This window comes from Cryptomeria japonica, chromosome 3 (assembly GCF_030272615.1).
Source record: "Cryptomeria japonica chromosome 3, Sugi_1.0, whole genome shotgun sequence".
In the NCBI taxonomy this organism is placed as follows: domain Eukaryota; kingdom Viridiplantae; phylum Streptophyta; class Pinopsida; order Cupressales; family Cupressaceae; genus Cryptomeria; species Cryptomeria japonica.
The window spans coordinates 169,590,840-169,614,389 of record NC_081407.1 but is presented as its reverse complement, the minus strand read 5'-3'; the positions used below and the strand labels follow the sequence as shown (position 1 = coordinate 169,614,389).

At 32.8% G+C, this 23,550-nt stretch overlaps 1 protein-coding gene across 3 annotated transcripts; it reads left to right on the top strand.

Annotated features, from left to right (window-relative positions):
* Nucleotides 1-17,299: 17,299 nt before the first annotated feature.
* Nucleotides 17,300-18,595, top strand: LOC131029195 (F-box/kelch-repeat protein At1g55270). 3 transcript variants are annotated; one of them, XM_057959590.2, is made up of 3 exons: nucleotides 17,300-17,464; nucleotides 17,605-17,703; nucleotides 17,787-18,595. In XM_057959590.2, the coding sequence occupies exons 1-3, from the start codon at nucleotides 17,307-17,309 to the stop codon at nucleotides 17,806-17,808; spliced, it is 279 nt and encodes a 92-aa protein (XP_057815573.1). In that variant the 5' UTR covers nucleotides 17,300-17,306; the 3' UTR covers nucleotides 17,809-18,595. The 3 variants fall into 3 exon arrangements, with proteins under 3 accessions (XP_057815573.1, XP_057815572.2, XP_057815570.2); XM_057959589.2 differs by having other exon boundaries at nucleotides 17,605-18,595; XM_057959587.2 differs by having other exon boundaries at nucleotides 17,300-17,703.
* Nucleotides 18,596-23,550: the final 4,955 nt, after the last annotated feature.

Genomic DNA, 23,550 nt, shown 5'->3' with positions numbered 1-23,550 from the left:
ATAATATTCTATTTTTAAAATATTATTATAATAAATCTAAAATTAAATAAAAAAATATTTTTTAAAATAAATTTAAAAATAACAAGTGTCACATAGTAACAAGTACTTGCCTTCATAGTATTGTGATAAAATATTTGTTGTGATTCTTAATTAGTATAATTTTTAATTATTGTTCATTTTTAGAAATGATAAAGAGGATTTGATTTGGGGTGGTTCAGTAAAACTTCTTGATGGCACAAACAATAATGTCTAATGCATGGTTCTTCTTGGCAAACTTAGGCCATGCAAAAGTAAGAACCTACAAAACATCGACATTGAGGGGGAATCTTTAAATATGGTGAGAGTAGTGATGACAAAATCTCCACAAAGTTGGAAATCATAGATGTGGATTGAAAGAGATTGTAATTTACTAAAAGAGGTTGAATAATATTCGATCACGTACATTTATCTTGAAGCAAATTTCCTCTCGAACCATAGAATCAACAAAAGCGTACCATCAATCATTTCAAATGATGTCTCGGTTTGGAAGGGATGGCAAGTAACTAATGTTGGGATTAGGAAAGAGTATGCCTCCACTACGCAGTTCTAAATTTTAGCAAGGTCATATTCGAGAAGGAGCCAACACAACAAATCAACGAAGTTTTGAATCTATTGCTAATATTCATGCTTTGAGATCACTAACAAGTTAACTATAGGTTGGGGACTGAATTTGAGTTGTGAATTGTGGAACTGGTATAATAGCAAGCTTGAAGAGGAAATGGGATTTCATCTCGCTGCCAAACTATAAGTGTACCTACAACCAAAAGTTGGTCAGTGATTAGTTTAATGGTGTTTTTTCTTTCACAGGGGACATTGAAGAAGATGTTATCAAAGCCATTGTAGGGGAGAAGAATATGTCAAGGGTACACATTCACAACACTAAGGTCTTGGAGAGGCATGTCTACAAGATAGTTTGCACAACAGGGAACCAAAAATACACAGTGGATGCCATCAAATGATTGGTGCTTCCATAGTTAAAAAACATGGCTCTAGATGCGGTGAAATGCATTTCACTGGAACTTGAATTGGGGCTTATTAGTGATGCCATCTGTACCAAATCTTGGAAGGAGATTGAACAAAACTATGATTAAAAAAAATATATGATTTTTAAAAAGTATTAAAAAAAATCATACAAAACTATAATTATAAAAGATAAATATTTGGGTTTATTTTTTATAATAGAAACATTTGCTATGTAATGAAATAATTTAATTATATATTTAAATTTTTGTTGTATTTTATTAAAATGGTGTTAATCACACCCCATACAACAATTAATTGATTTTATTACCTATATTTTAAAAAAATAAAAAATAAACTTATTATAATTTATATATATTTATACAAACTACTTTATTTACAAGAGCATCAATAAAAAATGAAAAAGATATTTAAAATAAACATTTATTTTTTTTAAATATAATTAAATCTAAGAAAAAGGCTATAAAATCTCTCATTTCTATAAATTTGCTTTTATAACACCAATTTTTTCATCCAATTGTAGATAAATAATTTTTAATTAATAAAATAAAGTTTTGAGCATAATCTATATAGACAAACCACTTCTCATATATAATAAATATTAATCTTTTAAAAAACTAAATATAAAATTTACTAAATAAAAAAAGTTTTTAGAAAAAAGAAATTAAAGTTAACTTGAGAAAACTAATAATAAAAAAGAAAAGAATTCAATCTGTTTATTAAAAATATATATATTTAAAAAATAAAATATGAAGAAGAAATTAAAACTAAATTAAGAAAATTAAAATTTAAAAAGCAATAAATCTACTCATAAATGTTAATCTTGTAAAAAACTCATTTTAAAATTTACCATATAAAAATAGTGTTTGAGAAAATTTTGTGAAATATTTCAGTGCATCTATCGTGTGAAATTCCATATTTTAGTGCATCTATCGTGTGAAATTCAAGATTCCATATTTAATTTTTATAGACAAGGAAATGTATATACAATAATGCAACAATATTGTACTATAATTCCATTAAACTTGATAGAATTTCCAATAGGCACATTCACCTAGCCTCAGTTTGATTTAGGCCTCGTCATTTTCAATCCTTTTAAGATCCTTGAGAACAAAAAAAATGTCAATTTTTGTGTTCCTCTTATTGGCCATTTTCAATCCATCTGAGGCGGATTTATGATTTCAGTGCATCTATCATGTGAAATTTAAGATTCCATATTTGATTTCTATAGACAATGAAATGTATATACAATAATGCAATAATATTGTACTATAATTTCATTAAACTTGATAGAATTTGCAATAGGCACATTCACCTAGCCTTAGTTTGATTTAGACCTCCTCATTTTCAATCCTTTTAAGATCCTTGAGAACAAAAAAGCATCAATTTTTTTGTTCCTCTTATTGGCCATTTTCAATCCATCTGAGGCAGATTTATGATTTTGCTAGATAATATAAGCAATGCTACTTTTGATAGATAATATGAGCAATTTTGTAGAGAACACACAATTGAATCCACAAACAACTGATTGAGAAATCAATGTGGCATGAATATGAAAATTTGAACAAATTTGTTATGTTTGGTGAAGTCGCATAAATTTGAACAAATTTGCTATTTTTGGGGAAATTGGCCGCTCTTGTTTGTCAATAGTTTTTAGTAACCAAAAAGTGTAATGTGAATATAATGTTTACAATTGATTTATATTAAATCAAATATCTTGTGCAATATTCTATCTATAAAGTACGCATATTTTAAAAATTTGTATATTCTTATAATGAATTAGTCATTCACTTAGCTATTTCTAAAATGTGTTTAGATTTAGATGTTGAGGATGTCATTGTATGTATTTCTAAACAAGTAATTGATAATCAAATTTAAATTATCAATTAAATAAAGTAATTTCTTATTAAAATTGTTAAAAAAATAGAGAACAATTCAAAAGAATATATAAAATTATTTGCATTAGGAACAACTTTCAAAAAATAAAAAAATTGGGGTAAAATTTATTAACCAAAAGGAAAACACTATAAAAAGAAGGTCAAATGGCTAACAAAGGACAAGTTACTTAACCCTATCGGCTAGCACAAGCTGGTCCAACAAATCTAAATAATTCATATGTAAATAGTCCTTATGCCAAATATTCCAATCTTGCATATGATCAGAGACCCATTTGGCCAAACAATCCACCATTGAATTTCACTCATGAAGAATATGACAGAATATAACAGAATCTAAAGATCTACTCAATCTGACAGTCTAGCTGATAACCATGACCAAATGTCAATTCACATCATCCACTCGTTGAGTTTGCAATAGATTCACCACCACCCGAGAATTAGATTCACAAACAATCCTCTGCCATCCCAAAGCATATACAATGGCTAAAGCTTCCATATAATTGTTTGTATGAGATCATTTATAGATGGAAAAGAAAAACTGCACATTCCTAACATTATCCCTACCAATACCTCCAACCCTAGCATGACTGAGATTCCCCGTAGAGGATCCATCAATATTAATTTTCAAAACCCCCTGAGGAGGTGGAAGCCATCGACCAACCCTATTAATCTTTCGAGCCAACTGTGTACCTCTATTCCTTTTGGATAACTTACGAGCATCTCCTTACCTTGAAAATCAAAACAATTGAAAATAAGAGGATATATAGGGTCCACAACAATTGAAAGGTCAAACTTGTTTTGAATCTTTCTCGAATCATAAGCATAATTTTCCTTCAAAAAATTGTTTATCAAATTGTAAGTCCAAAGCTACATATTGAAGGTTGTGTTTGACACAATAAATTAATCTTAATAATACTTGAAGGTTATGCATGGCACAATAAATTAATCTTAACTCGGTAATACTTGAAGGTTATGTATGAGACAATAAATTAATTTTAACTTAATAATATATCTTCACTCAATAATATATGAAGGTTGTGTATGACACAATAATTAATCTTAAAGTTAATAACTATTATCAATTTAGTGGTAATGAATTCATTACTTGTAACTTTTAGTTGGAGAAGTATTAAAAAATAAGAGTTGATAAGGTTGTAGATGCCATTTTGGAGAGAGAGAGAGAGAGAGAGAGAGAGAGAGAGAGAGAGAGAGAGAGAGAGAGAGAGAGAGAGAGAGAGAGAGAGAGAGAGAGAGAGAGAGAGAGAGAGAGAGAGAGAGAGAGAGAGAGAGAGAGAGAGAGATTATTTTTATTTAAGTAAAATCTAATTTATATTTTATTGATTTCTATTTAAACTCTATAATAAAAAAATTTAAATATTTAATTTGAGAACTCTAATTATAATCGGTTGACTGAATTAAAAATATCCAAATTATTTTAATTTTAAATTTAATTTATTATTTTATTTTTATTTTAAATTTAATTTATTATTTTATTTTTATTATTACTATTAAATATTAAACTAATTCTAACTTTTTACAATACTACATGTGCAATTTATTTTAATTTAGATTATTTAAAGTTATTTAAATTATTTTTATTTAAGTAATAGTAAAACTAATTGTAATTATGACGGGTGTCAATTTTAATCATAGGGGGTTTTTAATCATGAGTATCTATCAATCCATTATGTGAGTATTAATACGCCTCTCGATGTAATGATACTTTTGAAAATGTTTTACATAAATTCATATAAATGAACATAAATTAATTTATTTATAAAATGATTAAAATTTTAAATAAAAATATTTAGAATATTTTCTTAAAATATTTAAATCTTTTAAATTTTAAATTATTTTTTATTCAGGAAAAGAATTTCTCATAAGATTCATAGAAAATGTTTTACTTAAATTTATATAAATAAATATATTAATGTATTTATTAGTAATAATGAAAATAATGTGTCCAAGGGATTGAGCTTAGTTGGTTAAAGCATTGAGTTCTCAATGTGGAGACCCAAGTTCAACTCCCATGAGGGACACCTTTGTGTAGAATTCTAAGTTGTGACTCTTGGTCTTCCATTGGTTGTTTGAAGTGGATTTCTAAGTTGTGACCCTTGGTCTTCCAATTGTTGTTTCTAGTTTGGTACTAGATAAGTTTGTAACATGGATGCTCGAATGAGCAAAAAATGAACTTTGTGATTCTATGATACTTAATACAAAAATAATGAAAATAATGTTACAATGAAATTATTACAATTTATATAAGAATAAATATTGTGATTATTTTTTATTTATATTAGTTAAAAATAATATTTTATTTTTAAAATATTATTATAATAAATCTAAAATTAAATAAAAAATTATTTTTTTAAGTAAATTTAAAAAATAACAAGTGTCAAGTAGTAGCGAGTACTCGCCTTCATAGTATTGTGATAAAAATATTTGTTGTGATTCTTAATTAGTATAATTTTTAATTATTGTTCATTGTTAGAAATGATAAAGAGGATTTGATTTGGGGTGGTTTGGTAAAACTTCTTGATGGCACAAACAATTATGTCTAATGCATGGCTCTTCTTGGTAGACTTAGGCCATGCAAAAGTAAGAACCTACAAAACATCGACATTGAGGGGGAATTTTTAAATGTGGTGAGAGCAGTGATGACAAAATCTCCACAAAGTTGGAAATCATGGATGCAGATTGAAAGAAAACTTGTAATTTACTAAAATAGGTTGAATAATATTCGACCACGTATATTTATCATGAAGAAAATTTCCTCTTGAACCATAGAATCAACTAAAGCATACCACCAATCATTTCAAACGATGCCTCGATTTGGAAGGGATGGCAAGTAACCAATGTTGGGATAAGGAAAGAGGATGTCTGCACTACGTAGTTCTAAATTTCAGCAAGGTCATATTCGAGAAGGAGCCAACACAACAAATCAACGAAGTTTTGAATCTATTGCTAAAATTCATGCTTCGAGATCACTAACAAGTTAATTATAGGTTGGGGATTGAATTTGACTTGTGAATTGTGGAATTAGTATAATAGAAAGCTCATCAGCAAGCTCAAAGAGGAAATGGGATTTCATCTCACTCCTAGACTACAAGTGTAGCTACAAGCAAAAGTTGATCAGTGATTAGTTAAATGGTGTTTTTTCTTTCATGGAGGACATTGAAGAAGATGTTATCAAATCCATTGTAGGGGAGAAGAACATGTCAAGGGTACACATTCACAATGCTAAGATCTTGGAGAGGCATGTCTACAAGATAGTGTTAGGGTTCCCACAGATACTGAGAGGGGGGGTGAATTAGTATCTGACTGGTAGTCAGATTTTCTTAAGTTAAAACATATAGAACATAAAGTAGCAGTGTACCAGTATGCAAGAATTAATGTACTAAACAAAATCAAAAACATCCACATGAAAAGAACACCATAACACAAGATGTTTAACGAGGAAACCCGATGTGGGAAAAACCTCGGTGGGATTTGTGACCCACAATATTCACTTACTGGCCAATAAGAGAATATTACTTACAATAGGGGCCTACACATGCAGGAAGGCCAATTGCCTAGAGCTCACTGCTCAATGAGAAGTCACACTGACTTACAATGAGGATTATACTAATCCAATGATCTGTATTGCTTTACAATAGCATCTCCAATGCCAGATTCAGTACTGGTTCTAACTCTATTCTTTACATATACCCTTGACCTATAATTCGCACATTAGGTCTGCCTAATAATTTTCCTTTTTTGTTCGCTTACTTACCTTTTTAATTGTCTACAATGATCTTCTTTATATACAAGAGTCATTTTAAAATTTGCCAAGTCGGCTTACAATAATAAACAAAATATTACATATCAAAAAATTATGTCGGCCTCTGTGCCGGTATACATCTTTTCTTCTGTGCCTGTGCCGGTGCTAGTGTAGAGTGATCTTGTTGATGTCGGTGCACTGTCTTGCTTGAATAATGCTTTGCCGATATGATGTTTTTCCGGTGCCATAGGATTGCAAGGTTGCCATCAATGACAAAACCTTCAATCACACACAATGTCTCATTGGAGTGTCCATATGCCAACAATCTCCCCCTTTGGCATTGATGGCAACACTCATGAGAAATTTCAAAAAGGTGTCCAAAAATGTGTAGACCAAAAAATTTACCAAAAATATGAGGGGCTCCCCCTGAGCATATGATTCCTGTCTTTGAATTTTCTCATCCTACTACTCCCCCTTTGGCATCAATGACAAAGGTTGTCAAGATGTTAGTAGAGTTTGTAGTTATACCGGTCCATATCCTCAACCTTGTAGTTGGGTAGTTATTATCTGAAAAAGATTGCCCAAAATTAAGTTTATACTATCCATAAACTTTTTGCTATCTTTTATTGTTGTTTCAGTCCTCTTCACAGTACCAGTGAGATGTTGTAATTGCTCTGCTGGTGTTTTACTTCCCGGTGTTAATGCCTCTGAGATTTCCTTCCGTAGAGATGCTAGATAGTCTAATCTTGGACTCAGTTTAGATCTCAAGTGTTTTGCCTTATTTATTATTGTCTCTTTCTCTTTCTCTTGTTTAAGTAATTCTGCCTCAAAATTTGCTTACTTATCTTCAAAAACAGATAGTGAATCTGGTGAGTTGACAAAATTGTCTACAAGCTTGTTTATCTCTTCCTGTGTCTTGCTTATTTTCTTGTCTATATCTACAGTCAGGAAGTTTGTTTTGCATGTGTCTTTGTACAGGTTTTTGTACTCTTTTAACAAACTTCACAGTTCCGGTAGAAGTGTGTCAAAGTCTCTATTACACTTCTTAATTTCTTCCTCAAAGAATTTCTATTTCTCCTTTTCTACAACGTCCTTTACAGATTCTAACTTTATTTTCTCAATATTTCCAGAAATGTATTTACATAATGTATCCAACTGTCCTCAAGAATCTTTATTATTTATATTACAATCAGGAGCGATTATCTTCAAAATTGGTATTGAATCATCTATTGCTTTGTAAGCTTGAGAACTATAGTCAGTTATTTTCTTGATGGATTCAAGTAATACCTCAGTCACATTTGTTGACTTTGATGGTGACCCAACAAACTGAGTATCGGTGGAAGTGACCATGCTTGTATTGACCTCTGGCAGGTCAGTTTATGTCTGCATTTCCTTTAGCACTGGTTTTCTTGCTTCATTGCTTAGCGGTGGCATCTGTTCTGGAGCCTTTAGCTCTGTCAGTTTCTCTATTTGTGCTTCAGATTCCATCTTTTTCCCTGTATCTGCTGTCGGTTGCTCTGTATTTCCTGTTATCGGAGGCTCTTTAGCCATATCTAATTTTTCACTTGGGTCTTTATCAACTGTTATGTTGATCTTTTGAGTATCAACATTTAGAATGAATAGGACTTCAGGATTTGTATTGCTTTCCTTTGCATCCATGCTTTCAGCTGCCGGTTGGTTTCCAGGGATTGCAATTTTTACAGGTGGAGGTAGGTTATCTTTAACCTTTATGCTTCGAGGTCCACCAATTTTCCCTTTCCCTTTGTCCTTATCCTTCTGATATACCTTAATAGGCTTGGGATTCTTATATTCTTCTTGTTTCTCTTTTTCAACCAAAAATATGTCCCAACCATCTTCTGTTTCCTCTGAAACCTCTGTAACTCTACCTGCCATCAGTGAAATTTGCCGGTGTGCAGTGGAAAAAACTATCCGGTTAGCCTAAGCTATCAGATCATCAATTTCTTTTGGGGAGTTTACCGGATATACAGCAAGTAGTTTTTCTATTTTAATTTTCTTGTCCAGTTCAATTACTCCTTGCCTTCTGGCCTCAAGTCTTTTGTATAAGTCATCAGGAATTTCATTTATGACTTGCATCAAAAACTTTTTAAACATGTCCATGTGTAGTATTACACTCTCCTCAACTTGCCCTTTCTCATCAGCCAATAGGGTGTCATAAATTTTCCCTATGTTCTTCAGTTTTCCTTCCTCTATGATCTCATTTAACAAAATGTCTAGAGGTGCCAAGTCATTTTTTGCCTTTTTCTTTTTCTTAGGGGTCAGCTTCTTTTTGGGTGTGACCTTTCTGACTGGAGATCTCACAGCTTGTTGCTTTTGCCTTGTCCTTCTAGGTGAAGGAGTGGTTGTCGGTGAGGGATCTCTTTTCCTAACAACTCTTTTAAAGGTTGTTGGCATGTCTCCTTCTGAAGAAGTACCTACCGGTGATAGATGAGCTTCAGGTTGTGAGGTTACCAACTCATCTTCAGTAATGCCGGTTTTCTTTAATACATCTTCCTTAATGGCTTTTGCTTGTCTAGATCCTTTTCTCACAAAAGCTTCTACCTTCTTCACTCTTTTCTTGGATTGTATTTGTTTTTCTATTGTTTCAGCACTACCAAATGCTGCCTCCTTAGGTTCATTGGGGGCTTCCAGAAGTGCTTTGGCATAAGTTTCAACTATGTGGTCATTTATTTCATAGCCCATTTCTGTTACCCAGATTGTCCTTGGGATGACTGCTTCCATCCATATTTCATCCTTTTTTATAACAAAGCATATATCATCTTTGTATTTATCTACAATTTCCTGAGATAACCTTGTCCTTTTCTTCATTTTCGTCTTTAGTGCTTGGAAAAACTCATGAATGTTGTTTTCCTTATTCTCACCCATGGTATTGAACAGTTCTGTCAGTTGCTTTCCTACCAGTATGTCATATCTGAATTCTTTATATCCTATACCGGGAACTTGTTTTGTTATATGAAGCATTAGACACACTAACAGATTTCCAAATCTGAAGGTTCCTTTCTTATCCTTCTTTATCTTTCCAAGGTTGTCTATCAGTTCATCCTTTAGCCATTCACAGATGTCAATTTTTGCATTGTTGGTTATCATGTCATCAGCACTCTTAATGCATAAACTTGAAACTAAGTTAAGTCTATTGGCATGAGTGGCTTTGTAACCTAATATCATGCTTATGAATCTTACATTTGTATCGTTTACATCATTAACCCTTAAAGATCTTTTATCAAATGTTGCACCTATTAGGTCCGTGACTAAATCATTTGAAACTTTCTTGTTTTCATCTGGTCTTTTACTGGTGGCCAGTAACCCTGTGACAACCTTTACTGCTTTCTTGGTGATCTTATGAATTGCATCTAACTAGAAAAATTCTTCATGAACTATGCTTAACACTATCCTAATCACATCCTTAGGAAATTCAAGAATACCAAGGATTTATGTGAATCCTAGGGTTTCAATGATTTTGTGTTCAGCTTTGATATTGTCAGTATCATCACATATCTCGGTTTTGTACATGGTTTTGATTTCCTCATCTCCTAGCTCTTCAATATTGCAGTGAATATACATTCTAGGGTCTTCAGCATATACAACACCTTTAGGGATTTGAGAGAATGCACCTAAGGTATCATCCTTTTTTTCTATTTTGGGGACCAACTGAAATACAGGCCTGGGTCTTTTAATTACTTCCACAACAGTAGGGTTCGCTATGTATTCAATTGCAGAGGTGGATGCCATGATAAAATACCTTTTTCCGTCTTGGATGGATGATTGCTTGGAGTGTGCTTACTTCTTGCTCGAAATGCTTTAGCTCAAAAATCTTCACGCTCTCTGAAAGTTTGAAATCACGGTGAAATGAAATGGAGCCAAAACCTTATTTTATAAAGTCTTTTTCACTACCTACCATATTCATTGCATGTCGGTTATGTATTCACTTAACTTTATTTGTCGGTAATAAGTGATTTTCAACTTCTTTTCTCTAACTGAGGGAATAATAGCATGTGTCATTAGATTGCCAAACCCTCAAGACAATTTTCTTCAATTAGATGAAGAACTTCCTGCCGGTGGAGCACTGCTCTGTCCTGCCGATGGAGCATCACATTGTCCTGCCGGTGGAGCATTTGATGGTTCTACCGGTGGAGGAGTATCCCCAATATTTAGATCAGCTTTTTTAATCCATTGCTTTGAGAATTATTGCTTAACGTCTTCAACGTTTTCTTTACCTTTCAAGCTAGCACTTTTGTTGTCTACTGGTGTACTTTTACTTCTACAAAATTTAGCTATATGCCCAATCTTGTTACATGCATAACAAGTTACATTATTTTTCTAAATAGCTTTCCCATAACCCATGCCGGTTTGTGTTCTGCATTGATTTGATAGATGTCCAAATCTTCCACAAACATAACATCTTACATTCATTCTGCAGTTTTCAGAGTTATGACCAACTTTGTTGCATTTGGAGCATTGACCGGTAGGAGTATTGATATTCTGATAATTCCTAGATCTACATTCATTTGCCCTATGACCATATTTATTACAGTTAAAGCATTTTCCATTGAATTTATAAGTATTAGGTGGTCTTACCAGTTTGCTATGATCCTAAGTATTTGCGGGTACCGGGCTTTCTCCAACTTCAAATCCTATTCCAGAAGTGTCACCTTTGCGTTTTTGATTCTTCAATAAGGAACCAAGTTCTTCTGAGCTTTTCTTGAATTTTTCTTTATGTTGATTTGCAGTTTCCAATTCCCTTTCCAAGATTTCTTTTTGTCTCATTAGTTCATTTGAGTCATTCTGAGTATGCATCAAATCTGTCTTCAACATGTCATTTTCATAGCTAAGTCTTGTGTTCACATTTGCTGCATCACTTAGTCTTCTGGTCAATTATTCTTCATTCATCTTTCTGTCCTCAATCTCTTTGCAAAATCTCATAGTCATATCCTGCATTTCATTTTTTGTTGTCATGATCTCTTGTTTCAACTTGCTTATCATATCATTAAAGTGATTCCTTTTCATCATTCTCATTTTGCAATTTTTCACAAAGTTCTCTTCTCTTATTTCTTGTAACAGTAAGATTTTCTGGAAGTGCCTGAATGATATCCTGAGCTGCTCTTAAATCATCTTCTAATTTGATATTTTTCAGCTTCTCTGCATCATAGTCAGTAAGAGCTCCTTCAAGTTGCTTCATCAGATTTTCCATCTTTACCGGTGTCAAGATCTTCCTCAAGTTGTTAGGCTTCTGAAAATAGAGGACTAGGTTGTGATACCAATTGTTAGGGTTCCCACAGTTACTGAGAGGGGGGGTGAATTAGTATCTGATCGGTAGTCAGATTTTCTTAAGTTAAAACATACAGAACATAAAGTAGCAGTGTACCGGTATGCAAGAATTAATGTAATAAATAGAATCAAAAACATCCACATGAAAAGAACACCATAACACAAGATGTTTAACGAGGAAACTTGGTGTGGGAAAAACCTCGGTGGGATTTGTGACCCACAATATTCACTTACTGGCCAATAAGAGAATATTACTTACAATAGGGGCCTGCACATGCAGGAAGGCCAATTGCCTAGAGCTCACTGCTCAATGAGAAGTCACACTGACTTACAATGAGGATTATACTAATCCAATGATCTGTATTGCTTTACAATAGCATCTCCAATGCCAGATTCAGTACCGGTTCTAACTCTGTTCTTTACATATACCCTTGACCTATAATTCGCACATTAGGTCTGCCTAATAATTTTCCTTTTTTGTTCGCTTACTTACCTTTTTAATTGTCTACAATGATCTTCTTTATATACAAGAGTCATTTTACAATTTGCCAAGTTGGCTTACAATAATAAACAAAATATTACATATCAAAAAATTATGTCGGCCTCTGTGCCGGTATACATCTTTTCTTTTGTGCCGGTGTCAGTGCCGGTGTAGAGTGATCTTGTTGATGTCGGTGCACTGTCTTGCTTGAATAATGCTTTGTCGGTATGATGTTTTGTCGGTGCCATAGGATTGCAAGGTTGCCATCAATGACAAAACCTTCAATCACACTCAATGTCTCATTGGAGTGTCCATATGCCAACAGATAGTCCGCACAATAAGGAACCAAAATTACACAGTGGATGTCATCAAATCGTTGGTGCTTCCATAGTTAAAAAACATGGCTCTAGATGCGGTGAAAGGGATTTCACTGGAACTCGAATTAGGTCTTATTGGTGATTCCATCTGTACCAAATCTTAGAAGGAGATTGAACAACTCAAGGAGGTTTTTGAAATTTTGTAGGAGGCTCTCGAGGATAACATAATGGATACATATGCCTATCTTGTATGTTTCAATGGTGAAGCTTTATCCCCGATATAGATCAAACAACTTTAGGAGATCATTGAAGCTATTTGAGTTATGATATATGCTCTTTGTGAATAAATATGTAATCTCTTTTTTTTCAATTAAAGGAATGGAGCTACCCCCTATGGTAGCAATTTGTTGGGAAAAAATTGAATTATTGTTATTTTAAAGCTATATTATTTTAATTATATTTTTAAACTATAATTCTCACTTCAATAAAATAATATTATTAATTATAATATAAATTAAACATAACAGTGAAAACATGCATTTTTCTTAAGAATATAATCCTAATTTAACTATTAAATATATATATAATTATAATAATAAAATTATTTCAAAACTTAATTACTAATGTCCAAGCGGTTGAGCTTAGTTGGTTAAAGCATTGAGTTCTCAATGTGGAGACCCAAGTTCAACTCCCATGAGGGACACTTTTGTGTAGAATTCTAAGTTGTGACTCTTGGTCTTCCATTGTTTGTTTAAAGTGGATTTCTAAGTTGTGACCTTTGGTCTTCCAATTGTTGTTTCTAGTTTGGTGCTCAAAAGGAGCTAGTATTTGTAATAAGTTTGCTCGAAAGGAGCTGGTATTTGTAATAAGTTTGTAACGTGGATGCTCGAATGAGCAAAAATGAGCTTTTTGATTCTATGATACTTAATACAAAAAAAACTTAATTACTAATTATTAGTTTAAGATTATATATTTTTAAATTATATTTATGTAATGTTAATTATAATTTATCTTAATAAAATAACTATTAATAATTATAACATTATATAATATAAACAATAAAGTGAAAATGGGTAGTTTTAATGACTAAATCAAAAATATTTAAATTTATGATTAAATGTTTTTTTATTAGAAAAGAAGGGATTAAGGGCCCTGACCCTTTACATCAAATAGAGGTGTTCACCTCGAAAACTAGAAGAGGCCACTAAAGGCACTCATAACACGCGGATCAAAACACCCATAAAAAACAACCCAATAGTTGCAGAAGGAAGGAGGCCCCTGAAACAACTTGCCCCATGGTCAACAAGGCCCAAAAACACATAATCAAAAGGCTCCTTGCAAAAAATAGTAAGAAGACAACCCACAGAGTGGGGCAACCTTACAAGGGGGGTAAGAGGATCCCCAAGTCAACCAGAAGATCACAGTGGTTGCCCCCCAACAGGATGTCCAACCCCCTTCAAAAAAACCCCTTTTCACCTCAATAGAAAAGGAGCCCACCTTGATAGGAGCCAAAAGGGATAAGACTGACTAAAAGGAGAGCCAACTAAGAGTCCATCTAAAAGCCAAACTGCCACAAAGAAGAGAAACCACCAAGAATAGCCATCAACCTCTTTCACAAAGCTAGTCACCACCTCAATAAGGGACGCGTCCACATCCATAGGAACTGCGAAAGAAGAAGAAGTGAATCGACAAAGCCAAATTGTCATCTTTGTGAATGAACCACACCCCACCTCAAAAGGGCCAAAAACAACCTCTAAAGTAGCCTCAAAGGTGAGCAGAGCCCCATCTTGAAACAAATGTCAATCCATAACCAAAAACTAACATAGGTCAAAGCGAGCCCTTGAAAACTAATAGAAAACTCCAAACTAGCAAAGATAACAAGCCTACTGTCCAAACAACCCAAAATGGACAGTATCACCGAGAAGACAAAAAACAATCCAATGGTGTTGGTAGCAACCACCACTACCCAACTCCAAGAAACATAGCTCCTAACACTTGAAACAGGACATGCACCATCAAAATTAACACAACTAAGAAAACACTTGGGGAAGAAGATCCCATTCAAGAGGAGCCACCCGCAGGCCTGACGAGTTCCATGCGAGGCATTCCCCTTCTGCAGCCCAACATATAGAAGGCCTTTACCATAATACAACACCCAAGGACACAAAGTGAAGTGCCTAAACATCAACATGGGTCTAAAGAAACCACTACAACACCATCAAGATCATCCATACCAAGCTCGGGATCCTTAGACTGCAAGTATTCACACAACAAGACACCAACATGAACAAGGACATGCCATATCTTAATGTTAGGGCCACCGATCTTCAAAATATCAGAATCCACTGAAGATCTCTGCACAAGAAGCCACATCCACAAAATGATTCTCCACCAGAAAGGTAATAAGAGAAATCCCACCACCATAGGGCTTTTGGAAATGGCCAAGGCAGTAGAGCCAAGAAAAGAAATTGCCCTCGGAGAGAAGGGTGAAAAAAAAAACTCTGGGAACCATATAGATCAAAGGAGGGCCACAAAGTAGCATACCAAAATAAAGCTTGAGCTCTTAGCACTGAATCAGGGGTTCTACGAACATAAGCCCCAACCAGTGGCCACAAACACCACTGCAGACTGTAACCATGGAGACATCTCTTCCTCGCAGAAAAGGCCCAACACCAACACTGATTTCCATGATGCTAAGCATCTATATGGTGAAAGATCCATTTGGTGGAACTTGCGTCGGGCTGGTAAACCCCTGGCTCTTTCCCAAGGATGCTCTGCTAGGTTGTGGGGTAAACTGGGAATCTCCCAGCTTGCTGATCTTTTTGAAAATGATAAACTCATCAATTGGGATGAGCTCAAGAACAAATTCAATATTCCGGACTCCCAAAAGAAGACTTATAATATGATTGTCAAGGCTACTAAGGACCTGCCCTCTGACTGTCATGTGGACTCTCATAGATACTTAAAGTGCAAATGGCCAGATGGGGTCATCATGGTTAATCTCAAAGCCAAGAATATCTATAGAAACATTGATCATAATGAAAATATTATTAATCATATCAATACTGTTTGGTACTCTTCTCTTGATGCTGTGTCTTGGAAAAAGTATTTTGATATTCTCTGGAAAGGCCCTGTTGAGCCTAAAATCAGATGTTTTAGGTGGCTGATTTTGCTTGACAGACTCCCTATTAGACAAGATGGTCACACTACTGACATTTGCAGTCTCTGCAGGCTTCCTGAAACGAGTAGACATATCCTCTTTGATTGCATCTTTGCTAAAGAAATATGGAATATGTTTGGTATTTTTTATCCTTTAAATGTGAACATTCTAGAAATTGTTACTGGTCATATTGATGGGCTTAAAAAGGATGCTAATTTATTTTGGAATATGTTGTCTTCTAACATCCTCTGGCAGATTTGGAAGTGCAGGAACGAGGAAAGGTATCAAAGCAACCCTAGAGTTCTTACTGAGTTTTTTCAAAAACTCACTTTTTTTAAAATCTTTCTACAGGTCCACACAACAATGATGATGGAGAAAGACAAGCTGAGGAGATTCTTGAAAGATGGGCATGCCACTGTTTTCGTCTATGAGCTGAAGCATGGTCGCGAGTGGAGGAACTTCGATGACCTTCAAATGTTTGAATGAACTTGCAAAATGCTGAACCAAGAGATCGGGAAGAATATTAATTCAAGGAAAAATGAGATATTCATGCTTACGCAAATCCGGGAGCGTAAGATCATAGTTTGGATGGAGGGTCCTCTTGGTTGGACTACTTGGGTTGATACCCATTATGATGTCTTACACTAGATTTCCTTTAGCTTCTTCTTTAGTCTGTTTACATGATACTCTGAATTCGTGGTGAGGCTGGGCCTCTTTTTTGATACTATCGTTGGATGTTTTTGTATTTGATCTACCTATTTTTAATATAAAATATATATTTTATTTACAAAATCAATAAAAAATGAAAAAGCTATTTAAAATAAACATTTATTTTTTAAAAATATAATTAAATCTAAGAAAAAGCTCATTTCTATAAATTTGCTTTTATAACACCAATTTTTTCATCCAATTATATTGTAGATGAATAATTTTTAATTAATAAAATAAACTTTTGACCATAATCTATATAGACAAAGCACTTCAAACATCTAATAAATATTAATCTTTTTAAAAACTAATAATAAAATTTAGTAAATAAAAATAGTTTTTAAGAGAAAGAAATTAAAATTAACTTAAAAAAACTAATAATAAAAAAAGCAAAGAATTAAATCTGCTTATAAAAAAGTTGTATTTAAAAAATAAAATATGAAGAAGAAATTAAAACTAAATAAAGAAAACTAAAATTTAAAAAGCAATAAATCTACTCATAAATATTAATCTTGTACAAAACTAATTTTAAAATTTACCATATAAAAATAGTGTTTGACAAAATTTTGATTTTTTTAAAAAATAAAAACTAAATTAAGAAAAAGCAAAAGATTTAAAATCTACTTAAATGCAAAGGGCGTGGAATATAATTAGGCATTAGGATTACAGAGAGAGGGCAATGGCGATGGCAATGGAGATAATTCCAGGTCTTCCAGATGAGATTGGGAGACAGTGTTTGCTAAGGGTGCCATTAACCTCACACTACAAGCTGGCCCGTGTCTGTAAAACTTGGAAACATATTGTACACAACCCGCTCTTCTATCAAGACAGAAACAGGTATGGCCTGTCTCAAAATTTGATCATACTACCTTGCTGGGAATATACAAAAAAAAGCTGGAGAATAAAGCTTTACGACCCCCTCCAAAACTCGTGTGAAACCCTGCCGCAATTTCACTTTAAATTTCCATATCTTCCAGGTTGCTCTTACCGTGTTTCCTTGGACAACAAATTGTTCGTCATAGGCCTTCTTCGCGACAACTTCACAAATGCACTTGTCATCTACAATTTTTCCTCTGGTATTCCCCCCCTGCTTCTTTCTTTTCCTGCACTCAATACTATTTACTTTGTTCTGAAATTCCCCTGTTTCTTTTTGTCTCAGGAAAATGGAAGCGTGGCCCTAACCTTCCCGACGGCAGAGATTACTCGTGCTGTTTGGTGGATTCAGCTAACGGATTGATTTACATTGCTGAAGGATGGGAGGATGATGGGAGGGAAGTGCAGACAACCATAGTTTATGATATAAAGAAAGAGAAATAGGAGTACCTTCCTCCCATGATTTGAAGCAGACAGAGCGAGACGTGGCACAGTGTGTTTAGTGATGGGAAGCTATATGTTCTCAGCCATGTGATGGGGCGGATACAGAGTTATGACCCCAACACACGACAATGGAGCGCCATAACCCTTTCCTCTCATGTCTCTCTGTACCCTTCTTTTTCTGAATTCCGCTGGATTTATCACGATTTCCACGAATCAATTGTAGAATGGAATTATCTGGTAAAGCAATTTCTGCCTGTTCCTGGAAAATGCTCATTTATAGGTGCCACAATGTGGAAGCAGCAGATATTAATGGCTGTAGAAGGTGAGGAAAAAACTAGGGCTTTTTATCTGTTTGAGCCTTCAATACCGGGAGAAGCATGGAAAAAAGAAGACAACTGGACTCTGCTCACTACTTTGTCTGAAGCAGAGCTGCCAGACGTCATTAAGATTAGAGCTCTCACTTTGTGATTCAATTTTAGTTTGTTCTGAGTCTCTGAATCTTCATCAAGTTCAAGTTCAAGTTCAAGTTAAATTTAGCATGTCAAGAAGACTGGTGATGAAGAAATGGATGAGTGAAGTTTAAGTCTGTTTTGCGAAATAAAGATTGTTGATATAATTTTACATAAATAAATAAATGACAGCTTGTGGAGATGTAACATGGCAATGGGCATTAGATTTGGCACCCTTTTTAATTAGCACTACTGAGTGATGGAATTGGCTATATAACCACTTAAAACGTCAATTGTATTTTCTCATTGGTCCACATTTTATTTGGAAGTTCCATGAGCTCTTGTTTGTGGAAGATGTCATGATTGTAGAACAATTTGATCTTCTAGTAGGTTGTATGATTAAAAAAAGCCTACAAAATCTTGTGCAACAAAATTTTATTATGTTAGAGTCGAGTTGTAAGGGTCTTTTGATAACTCTTGTTTATAGAGGTGATATATCTATTGAACATGGTGTTGTCATTGATGTTAATTAAGGATGATTTTAGAAGATGTTTGATGCCAAGGAAGCATGAGGAAAATATCAAAGGTTGTCTTGAGTTTGTTGAACAAATTTTGTTGGATAAATACTATCATTGTTGTCAAAACAGAATGTTAGTTGAACAATGTTAACGTTATTCTTATAAAAGCAACAAAAGGAATTCATGTCAAAATCAACCACTTTTTAATGTCTTACACATTTTGTAAGTGTCTACATTAATTTTTTAATGATTGTTGCTTAGTGGTGGCAATTATACCAAGTTACATTATTGTTATTTTTGGTACTGGTATTCTACCACAGTTTGTTGGTTTGCTTACAATTCAGAAGTTAAGTTAAGGCTACACATAAAGCACATTATATTCAAGTTTCAAAGACTTTCTCTAGAAGACAAAAAATAGAAATGGTAGAGTGCACATTGTGTTAGTTTGTTTATTGTGCAAGAGTTTCTATTGGATGTACTAGAGAAAATAAACATGTGACAACTAGAGGAAGCATATGAAGGTAAAACAGAACCAACTAAGCTTATCTTTGAATGTGCATTGCATGTTCTTAATCTTGTGTTAACACATTTTATTTGGGGTTGAGCTAACTACACATTTCATATTGTTTCAAACTAAATATTTATCCTTGGCCGACATGGTGAATCTTAGATGATGTAAATTAATTCTAGGCCGACTTGAATATGTTAATAATACAATAGAATGTATACATGTTATTGATCGTTAAATTATACAAGTTACATTTAGTGTAAGGTGGTGAGTGAATATGCGTGGTAAATTGTGTGACCGAATATGTACTATACTATTTACACTATGTTTGCATTATGAAGCAAATCGAATCTATCACATGATGTTGATTGAATTTGAAAGGTCCACATGGTAGTTTCTTTTGTTGATATATCTTCTTGGTAATTAAGGTTGGTACCTCATAATCAGAGCTGGTGCTCAATGGTTAGGTTAATACATAGTTTTGATTAGGATATTGGTGTCTCCTATAGGTTGGTGCATGCAAATCATATTCCTTCGTGAAGCTAAATTTGGGTGGTAGATCCAAGCAATTATTCTCACCATGGTTTTTTCCCTTTTGATGATATTATTGATGCAGTAATGCTATTGATGGTGATAGTGTGTTCTGAATCTTCATCAAGTTCAAAATCAAAATATTCTATTTATTGGCAATTGTGGATTTATGAGTATCAATATTCTTATAGTTCTATATTGATACATTTAATAGTTTTTAATTTTGATGTTTGAACATATATATAATATATGTATACATATACATACATATATTTGTGTGTGTATATGGATGTACATGTACCTGTACTCAAGGATTTTTTTTGTTGTACCCTAAATCCATACCCATACATGTACTCTAATTGGTGACTTAGGTTTTGTTTGAATGTGATTGAAATATAATCTTGTTTCTATCTTATAGCACTCTGCACATAATTGGATTTGGGAATATAATGCGCCTTTTGATCTTTGTGTTATTGCTATAAATTTCCCTTCTGGTTTTATATATATGTTATATCTTAAAAAAAATTACGCCCCTCATTAATATAAAGTATTGATTTATCTCATTTTAAATTTCTTCCAGATGTAAAATAAAATTTTGTTGTTGCATATAATTGTCTGAGCATGTTGTAGTTAGATAAATAATTTAAAGTGAAATTTGTACAAAGTAACACCCATAGTGACATCGCATGTTAGGCATAGGAGTTTATCTGAAATTGTGTATGTTTGTTTCTAAACTTTTCTTCATAGATTTGTAGGGAATAGGTTTCAATGAAGTTTCTCTGGACTCTAGAGACATCAATGTAAAGTTAGTGAATATTTAGCCTATAACTTGTGTAGAGGCCTTCAAGGTTATTTTGGTTTGCTTCTTGCTTATGATATGGATCAATAACCACTACTTAAGATTTCACATTATCATTAGCTTTTCAATGATTTTTTTTGAATTTTTTAATCATGCAGACACATGAAATTAAAATAATGCTTAACATGATTGAAAATTGGACACGAGATGTTCTAAAACTTTATTTGATTGAGATATCGTGCAAGATAATTGATCTTTTGGAAGTAAGTTCTCAACTATTTTTTTTCTTGGTTATATTTAGCATTTTAAGCAACTATGTAACAAACTAGTTGTTTCTTTGCTTATATCTTTCGTATTTTAGACAATCATGTAACAAATTATTTGTCATCTCTTTTCAAAATAGAAATCAAAATTGGATGGTGCGAGAGGCCACTTTGGCAACTTTAGTAGCTTTCAACAAGTACTCAAAACAAAAAGGTTTTGTTTAAACTTTTAGCCACTAAATTCAATTCTCATGTGTAGGGTATTGTCCTTTTCTTAACAATACCAATATGCTTGCAAAATGAATCAAACTCCTTAGAGAAAAAATCCCCACTATTATCTCGCCTTAAAAGTCTTTTGATTTTCTTATCCGTTTGATTCTTTGCAAGTGCTTTAAATTCTTTAAATTTGTAGAACACCTCAAACTTTTTGCTTGATAAAATACACTCAAACATGTACATAATAATCATCAGTAAAAGAAACATAATACATGTACATAACAATCATCAGTAAAAGAGACATAATACTTGGACTTACCAATTGAGTGCATATCTACAAGACAGAGATCATTGTGGATCACTTTCAATATCTCCCTTTTTCTTGCTGAAGCAAATTGCACTTCATTTTTCTTTTCAAACAAACAATGTTGATAAAACTCAAATTCAATAGAATAGTTTGAAAGATGTATCATATTTTACTTACCAAGGCCTTTTAAGTCTTGTTCTCCTATGTGACCCAATTGGTGATGCCACAACCCCCTGATTTAGGTGTAGACTTGTAGTAACATTAATTGAGATATACAATGTTGTTACTTGTAGACTAAATAGTGTCCATATTTATTTAAAACGGATAAATCGATCCTTATTATGCTCAAAAACAATTTTTTTTTGGTAAAATCTTTTAAAATATATTTTTGGTTGAAATTATATTGTAGATGTTCATGTCTAATTGTCAAGTATGTAAATTTTTCAAACTTTAAGCCTGCATTTTTTATTATTTATTTTTTTAATGTAAATTCTCATAGTCTTGAAATGATATATATTTTTATTTTTAATAAATTTGACTTTGAAATTCTTTTAAAAAAATGTATTTATTTGCCCAAGCACATCATGCTCTACACACTAAAAAAATCATGGTATGATTATTTAAGATCAAATTAAGTGAGTTGTACATGGAGGGTTTGAGATCTATATTTTAATTCTACTAAGTAATCAATTAAAAAACAGTTGATAAAAAATTTTAAGATGACATCCCAAGCCTCAATATCAATTGTGTTCCCAAAAAAAGATTACAAAAAATGCTTGGAATTTTTTTTAAATCACTTTTATACATCCTTTACTTACCAATTTTTATCATTTGAATATTAGAATAAATATCATATTTAAAATTAAAAACAAAATATTACATTTCATATTTTTATACCATTGTAATATTCTATATAGCATTGATTGAAATATTTATTTAAGTACTCTAAATACGTAGAAACTAGAGTCTTCCTTCTCTCATCCATTAAAAACAATTAAGACAATTTCATCTTTTTCTCAACCAACTATTCCAAGAGGTATTTCAACAAAAATCAGGTAGCACACCAATTTACCTTGTTATCTAAATTTTGTGCTTTGTGTTTGGATCTCATTACCAAGGTCAATTGTAATCACTATTAACTAAGCCTAACCAATCCACTTACTCCAGGAGTATGAAATATCAATACTAGTTTAAGAAATGTTATGGACATCTGTGCAATTTACAGCAAAATGGCCTAAGGAGCTATAAAAGTGTGTACCGGTTTAGAAAATTATTTCAAAATAACTCCCAAGCATTGGGGGACTATCTTGATTTAATATTTCATGTATTTAGTTATGGTTGTTGCACATATCTTGGAATTTATGTCTAGTGATAAAAGAGAAAAAGATTTGGCCACACTAAAACAATATATAAGGAGATGTAAAAATAAGTTTATGTTTATGTTTAAGGAGAATATTATGGGTTTGTACCAGTAGAGAAAGGGAAAAAAAAGTTAAAGTTTAAATTAACATTTGTATCTAAAGGCATATAAGAAATTTATGTAAAACTGAAATGTATTTTAATATTATATAATTAATTATATAATATAAATATTGTTTTGATTATAAATCTGAATTTTGATTTATATAAATAATTGATAGAGCTATCATGATTAACCTAATATAATATAGAATCTGAATAAGCTATTTGTTTAGACTTCACAGTGAGCCTCTGAGATGCTAAAAGACAGTTTAACTCTTGACTGAATCATTAAATATTTAAAATGGTATCAAAGCTCAAATTTTCATGGTATTTTCCTTGCTTGAGAAAGTCACATAGTGTAGTTCACTCGACCTTAAGAAAGTCCATGGTACAGTTTACTCAATCTTTCATGTTTTCATAGTCATTTTTTAACTTCAAGCTCATGGTAAGGTTTGTTTCTGCTTATCATGATATTAGTTTAAAGTTGGATAATTTATTGTATTCTTTTTATACATGATAGGTGGAATATAGCCCAAATTTTCATGGTATCAAAG